Source organism: Oncorhynchus keta, chromosome 35 (genome assembly GCF_023373465.1).
Source record: "Oncorhynchus keta strain PuntledgeMale-10-30-2019 chromosome 35, Oket_V2, whole genome shotgun sequence".
NCBI classification, from domain to species: Eukaryota; Metazoa; Chordata; class Actinopteri; order Salmoniformes; family Salmonidae; genus Oncorhynchus; species Oncorhynchus keta.
Window position 1 is genome coordinate 34,163,750 of NC_068455.1, and position 12,199 is coordinate 34,175,948.

A 12,199-nucleotide genomic window follows, 5' to 3' on the forward strand; every position below is an offset into this window, starting at 1 on the left:
GGGGACAGAAGGGCTGGAGGTTTATATGCCAGTGCACAGTTCACAGTAAGAGTTCATATTATTTAAAGGAGGAAACTTAAATGGGAATCTATTCATTTTGGTTGGAGCTCTCCCTAACCATTCTTACTCTAACCCCCCAAACTCTTTCCAAACTGGAGGCATGTAGTGTTTTGACTGGGCCTATAGAGGCTAGTGCTGAAAACTCTGGGTTTTAAAAGTAGAGGGTAAAAACTAGTCTAGCGTCTGCGTGAGGTGGGTCTGGGGCTAGACATCCTCCTGGAGTTCTGCATTCAGTTGAGCTGAACCCACTTGGATCATTAAAAATCGTTCAGGGGCACGACAGGCTACGTCCTCAGTGTCTGTGTGGCTGAAACTATAGAAACTGCGTGTTGCAATGTAGGAGTATAAATATGACAGGAACCCGAAGCGTGTGTTACCGCTGCGCAGGGTAGCTGGTCGTGTGGTCATATATTAATAATAAACGGAGGCAGGAGGATGACTGAAATGTTGCCAATGTCATTGTCTCACTTTAGTTCTTTCATTGCCTCAAAATAGCGAACAATGATAGGCGATACTTTTGAAGACATGAGGTCCTGAAATATGCACCCTGCAGCTTCAGCTAATTTAGCCTACATTTTGAGATCATATAGCATTTACATTTTAAGATGTTATTATTGTATTCAACAGTTGGTTGAATAGTTACTTTCTAACTACTCAGATAGAAACTCAGAAGATATTAGGCATATGAGTTTATAATTAGAAGAATGACCTGTTTTAGACAAATGTCCCTTGTTCTCCGAAAGCCACAGGCCTTGATCTTTGAGGTCATTTGGCAATTAAGAATTTTCTCTCTTCATAAAGAAACAGGTTTGCTGACAGCTCACCCCGTTGAGGGCTCACATCACCATGCAGTCTGCACTCTAGACAACCGCCTAGCAGAAGTGCCTTCAGAAAGTATTCAAACCCCATTTTGTTGTGTTACAAAGTGGCATTAAAATGGATTAAATTGTCATTCTAAGATTTTGAAAAATATATATATGACAAATAAAACACTAATATATCTTGATTAGACAAGTAGTCAACCCACTGAGTCAATACATGTTAGAATCAGTCTTTCTGGGTGAGTCTCGAAGAGATTTGAACACCTGGATAGTACATTATTTGCACATTATTCTTTAAAAAATTATTCAAGCTCTGTCAAGTTGGTTGTTGATCATAGCTAGACAGACATTTTCAAGTCTTGCCATAGATTTTCAAGCCGATTAAAAAAAAAAAAGAACTAGTCAACTCAGGAACATTCATCTTGGTAATCAATTCTATTATATATTTGGTCTTGTGTTTTAGGTTATTGTCCTGCTGAAATGTGCATTTGTCTCCCAGTATCTGCTAGAAAGGAGACTGAACCAGGTTTTCCTCTAGGATTTTGCCTGTGATTAGTTCTATTCCGTACATTTTTATCTTAAAAAACTTCATAGTCCTTGCAAATAAATGACAAGCAGACCTATAACATGATGCATACACCACCATATTTGAAAACATGAACAGTGGTACTCAGTTATGTGTTGTATTTGCCACAAACATAATGCTTTGTATTCAGGACATAAAGTAAATCTATTTGACAATTTTCTTTGCAGTTTTACTTTAGTGCATGTTTTTGAATATTTTTATTCTGTACGCAGCGTTTCCCAAACTCTCTCCTGGGGACTCCAAAGGGTGCACGTTTTGGTTTTTGCCCTAGTATTACACAGCAGATTCAAATAATCAAAGCTTGATAATGAGTTCATTATTTTAATCAGCTGTGTAGTGATAGGGCAAAAAAGTAAACGTGCACCCCTTGGGGTCCTGAGGACCGAGTTTGGGAAAAACTGCTGTACAGGCTTCCTTCTTTTCACTGACATGTAGGTTAGTATTGTGGAGTAACTACAATGTTGTTGATCCATCCTCAGTTTACTCCTTTCACAGCCATTAAACTGTAACTGTTTCAAAGTCACCATTGGGCTCATGGTGAAATCCCTGACCTATTTCCTTCCTCTCTGGCAACTGAGTTAGGAAGGACACCTGTATCTTTGTAGTGACTGGGTGTATTGATACAACAGCCAACGTGTAATTAATAACTTCACCGTGCTCAAAGGGATATTATATTCAATGTCTGCTTTATTTTTTACCCATCTACCAATAGGTGACCTTCTTTACAAGGCATTGGAAAACCACCCTGGAATTTGTGGTTGAGTCTGTGTTTGAAATTCACTGCTTGACTGAGGGACCTTACAGATAATTGTATGTGTGGGGTACAGAGTAGCAGAGATGAGGTAGTCATTTAAAAAATAATGTTAAACACTATTATTGCACACTGAGTGTGTCCAAACAACTTACTATGTGACTTGTTAAGCACATTTTTACTCCTGAACTTATTCAGGCTTGCCATAACAAAGGGGTTGAATACTTATTGACTCAAGACATTTCAGCTTTTTTAAATTTGTATTAATTTGTACAATTTTCGAAAAACATAATTACATTTTGACATTATGGGGTATTGTGTGTAGGCCAGTGATTAAAAAAATCTAAATGCAATCAATTTAAAATTCAGGCCACAGGCCACAACGAAATGTGGAAAAAGTCTAGGGGTGTGAATACTTTCTGAAGGCACTGTATGGACAGACAATGGCTGTGTGATAATTGTTATCAATGTGTTTGGCGCCAATTCGTGTTGTTAAAATATGATTTAAAATGGCTTCCCTCCTAACGGTCTCGGCCTTGGCAGGCGTGAAGAGTGTATAATTGTCTCATCCCATCTCCCTCGCCACTCTACCCGCAAGACTTTGGCTTCGTGACTGTCTGACTGACATCAGTATAATAAAGAAAATGAAGGGTACATCTAAACCCACTCCCATCCCTTCCTTACCACAATTTCCTTACTATCTAAAATAAAAAACAACAGAAGAAACGTACACGCGCTACACGTGCGCGCGCACGCACGCACACAAACAAACACACACACACTTAGTATATTCAACATAAGTGGGAAAAATACATTTGAATGTACATTTAAATAGTCTAATTATGAGTAGTCTAATTATTGTCATGGATAATTATATATCAAACACTATTAACCTACATTAGTAATCGCATTCGGAATTAACTTCAGTAACGCAATAATATAGAGCCTACTGCCTGCAACTAAACAGTACTTTGGAAAATTGAAGGCGAATAAATTGATCTTAGATCCACACTTTGGGAGATAAATCGACCTTAGATCCACACTTTGGGAGATAAATTGACCTTAGATCCAAACTTTGGGAGGTAAATTGACCTTAGATCCACACTTTGGGAGGTAAATTGTAACAGCTTGCATCAATGAATCGTTGCAAGGTATTTATTCCATCCTTGGATGTGTTTTGTGTTATTCATTTCTGACATAATTCTGATGGGAGCGGTTTTTAATATCTTTGTGGTTTGTGTGCATCTATGGATCATTTAACACCACAAAATAACCCCAACAATCAAATGCCTCTTGATTTAAAAAACAAGTTATCCACAAATATTTGACATTTCATTTTAATTTTGAATTTGTATTAATATGTACTCTAGGCCTATATCGAATGCGATTGTAGGTAATCTCCATAATGTTTTTTGCTGACTTTTGTATGCTTACTAAATAACTGCTATTTGATATGTGGGCTATACAGTCATATATTTGTTTGTTCCATAATTTATTGTGCGTTGGACAAAATGGTAAATATCCCTCCATACACCTGCGGTGGAAAAAAGTCAAAATTCTAAAACAAAATCCACGTCCTTAATCGAAATGATCGGCTATGGGAGTAAAACAACACATTTATTCATAACTTCATTAGAAAGTAAAAGGTGACATTAAACGAATAAAGCTTGAGTGATTTTTACTTCCCCTTAGAAGCCTATACATCAATTCAGAAAATAATGTAAATGTTATTATTTGGGATCCCGAGTACAATTTCTGATGAATTTTCAACAACAAAAAAACGTCAAGTTCGACACAGGTGATAATAGGTCGTCTATGACTCACATTTTCTCGTCTTGGTGCAGGTATATAGTATATATGTTGTTATTTCTAATTTCTCTGATGGTATAAATGCCGTTTCTCTATCCAGACCCCCTCTGTACTGAAGGCAGGTCCATTTGACAAAGACAAATTGCGCCAACTAGCGCCTGCGAGACATCATTGCCTGGGAAGGAGTGAACAGGGTGTGTCGTTTCTTGTGCAGTACATAAGTAACCTATTAATGGATGGAATTCCAATTAATAATTGTCTGTGGCTACTGTACTTGGCACAATTGTAGTTGTTATGTAAGCCTATTAGTTTCAATTTGGCGTGATGGAATGAAAGTGATAAGACAATTATATGTAATTATATAGGCTATATTTACAAAGATGCACCTACAATGCATATTGTGTCAAATGGAGGCCAATATTATTTATTTATAGTACTCATCATTAGCCTAATTCAGCCCATTTCCCTGGATATGGGGGTAACAAATAATATTTTAAAAGGAAAAGAAAGAGAACAAAACGTATATTGCTAATTCCACTATTACTCTATATTACATAATACTAAACCAAACACATTCATCCATAGATGGCTTTGATGTTCTCTGAAAAAAGCAGGAGTAGATTGCAGGGACAAGAATGGGAAATCATATCAAATTCACAACTCATATTGATCAACCATATGTCATTTGAAAGGTGCATGAACTCCTGACATGATAAATAGCACATTGCAGTTGATTGACAATTATGCATTCAGATGTAGCAGCCTATTCATTTTAGTAAAACTACATTTAGCTAATAGTGAGTATAAGCCCATAACAATATCATAAGTAGACCTACGCTGTATTATATGACTGGCCTACTTATCATCAAAATATGAATGATATATGTTTCCCTAAATGTCTCTTCTGCAGTCACCAAATAAATGCGCCAGCTTGAATTATTGTTATCTTTTCACACTGTATGTAAACACACTGCGGTGATGTGCTAATATAAGCAGAATGCATTATGTGATTCTATTTCTTCGAAGTTAGTAGCCTATATAATTTTACCGGTGTCATATATAAGCATACAGAAGGAAGACTGATCAATTATAACACGACGTTTTTTTAAAATCTTCAATAAACAAATAGGCCGAACTTTTATTTAGCATTATAACTTCACCATTCAGCCGCGATGCCGGATGTAATTTCAACACTATAATGAATGCATGAGAACAGTTGTAATTTTACGTATAAATGTAGCCTAACTGTGCAAAACATTAAAACAACTAAGCACATAGTGTAGAAAAGCACAAGATACGTAGTCTGTCAATAATATATCGTGTGAGTATAACAGAGTAAGCAGAGAGCGCTTCAGTTCGTTTATATTCCGGAGACGTTGATTGGTCTAATGAAAGAAAGTCCAACCCAGGCCACTCATTGGTCGAAGTCATCCGCACACTCCAACCACTAAACAGTAAAATGACTTGAGTAAATAATATCACGGCAGTCTTCACTCTCGCACCACCACTCAGTCAAGCGCCTATTTCAACCTAGAGAGAGAATAGTTCACAAGAAAATAGTTTTGGGATCTCGAATTACTTTTTAGTTTCATTAAGGATAATATGTGGCAAGTGGCAGGACATTTGATACCGAGGAACAAAAATCATTGAATAAAAAAACTTCTTCACTTGACGTCCGCGTGTAACCATCGGAATTCTTCGTATCAAACTCTGCGTCGAGAACTGTGAATTACTGAGTACACTCTAGACTACTTTGGCGAGACTCGATGAGCATAATTCAATTGAAGGAGCTCATTCAGTCACCGAGGTTGAAACAAGATTGAGAACATTCTGCTGTGAAGTTGAAGCGCAAACAAGCAGCACTCGAATCGTCAGCTTCCGTGAATATTGCAAAAACGACTGGATTTTATCATTTGCCTTAGACCTTTATTTTCTAATATGCGGCCAAAATTGTAGTGTGGAGGGGCGTCGCATCAAGTGCTGAATAGTGCAGAATAGAAAGTGAGCCATAGCATAGGCAACCAGAACAGAGCACAGTGAGAAAGAGGTTAGATCGGAGTTTGCGGTTTCTTGGTTTTGTTGTAGTCAGTGAGAAACAGAAACCAACTTGATGTTTGTCAGGTAGCTACATCCTGAGCAGATGATATAACACGCAACCATTAAACTGTATCGTCTCTGCAAGGTACGACATCTACTACACGCACTGGACAGTCCAGGACTCATCGTGATAGATTAACCGGGGGCTGCGTGCGCTCAGCTCCATCATCGCGTAAACCACTGGACTTCGCCGAGACCAAAGGAGCAAGTGTCAGAGAACGAGAAAATATACATATATATTTTTTAAAGACCCCCGAACACTCGTCAAAAGCCCTAGAGAAGTGGCCGTGACCCAAGCTGTTGTGATGCATATTCCCGTAGACCCTACCACCACCAGACGGTTCACACCGCCCTCCACGTCGTTCCCCTGCAGCAAGATTGGAGACGGCAGCGGGACCATGGGCACCCCTGGACCGCTGAGGACACGACCCGAGGCCAGGAATGTGGTGGACGTCCTGTCAGACCACGCTGGCGAACTGGTCCGGACGGACAGCCCAAACTTCCTCTGCTCCGTGCTGCCCTCACACTGGAGGTGCAACAAGACACTCCCTGTGGCTTTCAAGGTAAGGCAAATTACTAATTACAAATGGGCACTTGTAAAATAATGAACGAGCTAATGACGTATTACTGCTACCGCAGAATAATTTGAACTCAAGTGTCAAATGCCATTTTTTATGTTTTCTTGAGCTTCATATAGCCAACAGGGCATAAACTGGCATTAGTATTACAAAGTTTACGCAGATCCATGTTATGTAATATAAATAATGTAATTAAATCGAGTTGTGAAAATCCTAGTGGCCTACCAAAGTGATAACTTGGCAGTAGCTTTTTTTTGTAGCTTTTTTGTTGTTGCATTTGACCCAATTGAATATGACATTTACACAGCCTAGTGTTTGGATTTGCACGAACTGCAAATAGGCCTACATACAATGAAGGAACAATTAGCATACAACATAATACAAATAATTATAATTTAGTAATAATAATGATAATAATACAATTAATTCATTATAGTTGATAAACTAGTTATTATTAAATTGCTATTTTGAAAGGCCTTTCAGTGCAGAATAAAATCTGCATATTTCGAAGCAATGAAACGATGCCTCACTGCACGTTATCAATTATATTTATACACCAGGAAGTGATAGAATTCGTGGGCTAAAAGTGTAATGTTTTGTAAAATAGCCTAAATATATTTTATTGTATCACATCCAAATGTAAAAATGCTTGTTGAGGTCGTATTCTTATTTATTAAAATGTGCTAACATTCTTTTTAAAAGCCATTTGGATATTGGTCGACCAAATGTAAAAGTCATTTCCATAGCTTAAAATATTGTTTCAATTGCAAGCTTGCTTCAAGGAAGCATCTTACCATGTAATTTAACCCACCTATAGAACAATAGGCCTTTATATTTGGATCCAAATATTTTTTTATTAAATATTTTTAAAAAAAATTAATGGTTTGGAAATCAGGTGTAATATTTTAGTTTTATGGTGCGTTTTCTTTTCTTCCACCGGATGTGGTTTGGTGTAGTCTGTGTTTGTTTAGCATGGTGATCCAGGTTGACCGCGTTGTGTTCTCACAGGTTGTCGCACTCGGTGATGTGCCCGACGGGACTTTGGTCACAGTGATGGCGGGGAACGACGAGAACTACTCAGCGGAGCTTAGGAACGCGTCTGCGGTGATGAAGAACCAGGTCGCCCGCTTCAACGACCTGCGGTTCGTGGGCAGGAGCGGACGAGGTGAGCGGAAGGAGTCACGCACCTCTCTATCTTACATCATTAATAATGAAGAGTTTACTTCACATACAAAACACCTTCCTGCATGCGTCATTGCACTGACTATAGCCCGAGTATACCTCATTTTGGTAATCGATTTTAAACAAAGAAAGTGATCAAATAAATTAATGGATAAAATAAAAAAGTTAGGGGACGTGAGAATCAGATGAAAACCACGTCGAAATTCATATCCTGGTGTAATTAAAGAGCGTACAACCATTACAAGTGTTTATTGGAAGACGGGAAATCCAGAGCACAATATAATTATTCCAAATGTTAAGATTTCGTTTGAAAATGCCTAATAGACATAGAGCGAAACCCAATTTCAAACTACAGCCTAATGCTGAGTGAGGCATTACCACAGTTATTTCTATAATTGACCATCACGCACGCCCCTCTCAAAAGATGATCGGGTTAGTAGCCGCAGCCTGTATATTATATGAACATTATACCATTGTCTTTACATGTCCAAATCACCAAAATGCCTGGACCAGAATATTCCGTTCAAGGCTTGGGACTTGCTTGTTTACACACCTTTAAAAACTAGCGCTCACATAGCTGACGTTCGACCAGAACCTTCTCTCTTCCCTCTCCTTCCTCATGGCCCGCGCATTCACACTTTAAATAGTTGCTGACTGATGAATGGAAAACGCTCTAGTAGATCCTTTCATTTTTGTAGTCAATTATCCCACCCCAAGATTCCCTTTTCCCCAACAGTCTCTTTTAACAAGATAGGCTATGCCTTGTTTTTATTAAAGCGCCGCTTCATAGCCTGAGATGAAAAACGGACCGTTGCATGATCCAGCGCTCTCCCCACGCCTTTCATGCAGATGGAGAGCTCAAGGATGAGAGCTCAAGTTTATTGTTCAACAATCGGTCTTGTTGAACAATAAACTGTTGCTGTAAGCCTTTCAGAGAATCTGGAATACATTCTCTCAATAATTCAAATCATGCCCACAGTTCAGCTCATCAAAGAGGTGGTCCCTTTAATTCACAAACTTAAAAGGGAGGCATATCAGAAGGCACTTTTAATTCAGCAAGTTGACTGTGGTGGTCATTACCAAAGTGCTTGTTCCACAAAAATCTGCTTATTTCCACAATTAATCACACATAATGTTCCTCCTGAATCTATGTCTTACTGATGCATTTCACTTACCAAGGCCCTCTCTATTCTGTCTAACCCAGGAAAGAGCTTCACTCTAACCATCACAGTCTTCACCGGTCCTCCTCAGGTGGCCACCTACCACCGTGCCATTAAAGTGACTGTGGATGGTCCCAGGGAACCCAGACGTGAGTACTTACAGGGTACATGAGAATATTTGTCTTGTCAGAAGTCTAATGTGCTGCTATATCAGGAGCTGTGTGTAGAGGGATTCACAGAGAAAGAGAGAGGCTATTCTTGGTGTTAGGGGATGAGAGAACAGGGTGCCATCATTGGAGACTAAAAGAGATACATGAGTCATATGCAGACGATACAAGAACATGTAGCCGTGTGAGTGCGTGTCCATGTGGGTGTGTGTGTGTGTGTGTGGGTACGGTCAGTGTGTGTGAGGATCAACAACAGTTGACCAGCAATTGCAGTTAATGGGAGACAATGCTGTGTGTTGGATGGTGCAGCAGTGTTCGTGTCTGTGTGGTATTAGGGTGTGGGGAGTGGCACTGTCAGAGGAAACGGTAAAGTGTATTAATGCATAATCAGAGACCGCTAAGAGGAGCTGTGTGTCTCCAAGCAGCTAATACCAAACGCTTATGGCCTCAACCTGCTGCCTCTGGTCAAATGGTCATACCTGGGTGACCACATAAGTGGCTCCTTGACTTAATACTCTTAAAGAGATGGTTTATGCTAACAGATTTAGCCCAATATGCTAAAGCCGTTAGAGCCATCATTTGGGTAGTGATGCATATCAAAGTGGTTTAATGTGTGATCATGTGAAAGACTGGAGGATTGTGTTACAAGGATGAGTCAACCTCTAAAGGCTGCTGGTGTGTGTGTGTGACCATGCATGGCTGACACCAGTCAGATCAGATGGGTATAGGGTTTAATGATCCTTCCTGTTGAGAAATCATGTTTATTATGGTTCTACTGTACAGGTTTTTAGTGGCTGCCCCGGATGGGTGAATTGCTACGCTTATTTGGGATAGGGTGGATTCAGCCCAGTCAAAACCGACCAACTGGCCAATGCAGGGAGCCAGGCGGTTCTGTATGCCACATGGAGGGGACATGGGGATCCTAGCAAGGGGCGAGGGGGTGAAGGGCGAGGGGTGGCGCATCGCCTGCCAGGCTGGAGGCTATTTGAGGAGGCGTTGAAAATGGAGGAGAACAGCGTGGAGAAAGGGAAGGGGGAGGAATAGATAATAATATCCTTTGTGTTTGTGTGAAATGTGATAGAGTTGCTGGCTATGTCTGTATGTAGTAAATGATATGTACTGCATTTTGTTTGTGTCTGCGTGCATTGAACTGCGGAAGAAAAACAGGCAGTGTGTTGGCTTCCTGTAGTTAGAAACAAGCATGCACATACGGTAAAGCAGAGTCTCCTCTCTGTCTACATGTCATGTCTGCACTCAAGGCATCAGAGTGGCCTTTTATTCACTATACACCCTGGTGGCCAGGCCCCATCCTGCTATACACTGACATGGTTTAATCTAGGGAAGGGAAATGTTGTGTTTAAAAAGGTTTAAAAGGATGATATGAGTGGACTCAAATAGAGAATGGCACCACCACGTTTGTACTTTATAATGACAATCCTTACATTATTCCTTCCTAAATATTTCAGTGTAAAAAAAAAATACATCAAAAATTAAAAACACACAACACAGACTTTATGATATCCACAGTTAACCAGCTGTCTGCATATACGTTTAAGTATAACATCAAAGCAGATGACCATCCCTCTATCCCATTGTGAGATGAATGAGAGCCTGTTCCCTGGTTGGCCTGCATACGTTCACCTGTCGGTTGGCTGGCTGGCTGGCAGAGTAGAGCGTGTCAGGCTGCTCAGGGCTTTACTGTGTGTTTGTGTAGGGCCTGCATTGCCATGGCTGCCAGCAAAGAGGCTGGTACAGGGGGAGGGAGGCGTTTTATTAACGTTTACAAATCCAGCTAGGAAACCTGACGGACAGGAAGGAAGCTCCCCAGCGGCAATGATCTGCCAAACACACAACGCTCACCTCACACAGCATGATCCAAAAACCCATACACAGAAACACACAGAAACACACAGAAACACACAGAAACACACACAAATACACACAAATACACACACAAATGCTTTGCAGACACACATTATTTTTTCCAACTAATGTTGAAAGTATTAGACATTTTCCTCTTCCCCTCAAATACACTATGTTGCTTTTGTGTCACTTCGTCCCAAAACACTCCACTTGCTGTCCAGTAGGCCTATGAGCAACATTTTACAAAGTGAACCCTACAGCACAGTCTCTTTGATTAGAGCCACCCCGTGCTTTCTGAGAAGCAGCTTTGTGTACGTCAATGTTCTGCTGACGATCAGAGAGAGAGAAGGAAGACGTGCGATAGGAAGCAAGATATGACTGAAGTGTTGAGACCCTCCCTGTCGCTGCTCGCATGCAGTTGCCCCCCCCCACCCTTCCCTCCCCCTTTCCTCTCTCTCTCCCCTCTCCTCCCTACCGAGTTCAGCTGAATTAATCCCCTAACCGTATTTAGCCTCCGTCTTCTCTCTCTGAGTGATGACATCACCCGTCACATATCCTCCGAGGGGAAGGGCTGTTAGTACTTTATGTATCTCACCCAGAGTTAATCAGTTCCTGAGAAAGAGGAACTCACCAGAGACGAAGGACACAGGGCTGGGCCGAGAACATACATGACTATGAGAAAAACAGAGGAAGAGGACCACTTGTTTCGTAGCTCAACCCTAGGTGAGAGGCAGCAGAGGTAGCCATGGTGCACGACACTGTGTGTACAGTTCATCAGCTTGCATACATGCAAACAGAGACATGTGTATGCACATTCATGCATTCAGTCATGGCAGGCCCTTTACTGCTGTCTCTCCTGTTTCTATGATACTACCACACTCTTTCCCACACACAGTATTGTACTTCTACAGAATTCACTTGATCATTGCTGTGTTTTGTTGCCAATATTTATTCTGTTTGGGTGTGTTCACACAGCTTCAGAAGATTGGGGGGGCAGGTAGATTCTATTTGCATTTGGCACGCAGACTGTACAAAGAATGCAAATAGACAATGACATTTGCATTGCTATTTTTCTTGACAGTGCAGTCTCTCTTCATAGTAAACAAAGAGAGGCGAGTGTTAATG

General features: G+C 40.5%; 1 protein-coding gene across 3 annotated transcripts in view; it reads left to right on the top strand.

Annotated features, from left to right (window-relative positions):
- Nucleotides 1–12,199, top strand: part of LOC118368408 (runt-related transcription factor 3-like) — a 75,204-nt gene that overhangs the window by 27,223 nt on the left and 35,782 nt on the right. For 2 of the 3 annotated variants that reach the window (XM_052496922.1, XM_052496920.1), the window contains exons 3-5: nucleotides 6,446–6,687; nucleotides 7,711–7,867; nucleotides 9,089–9,208. In XM_052496922.1, the coding sequence (XP_052352882.1) occupies nucleotides 6,446–6,687; nucleotides 7,711–7,867; nucleotides 9,089–9,208 (519 nt within the window). The remainder of the gene's footprint in view (nucleotides 1–6,445; nucleotides 6,688–7,710; nucleotides 7,868–9,088; nucleotides 9,209–12,199) is intronic. The other variant, XM_052496921.1, reaches the window with a different exon arrangement.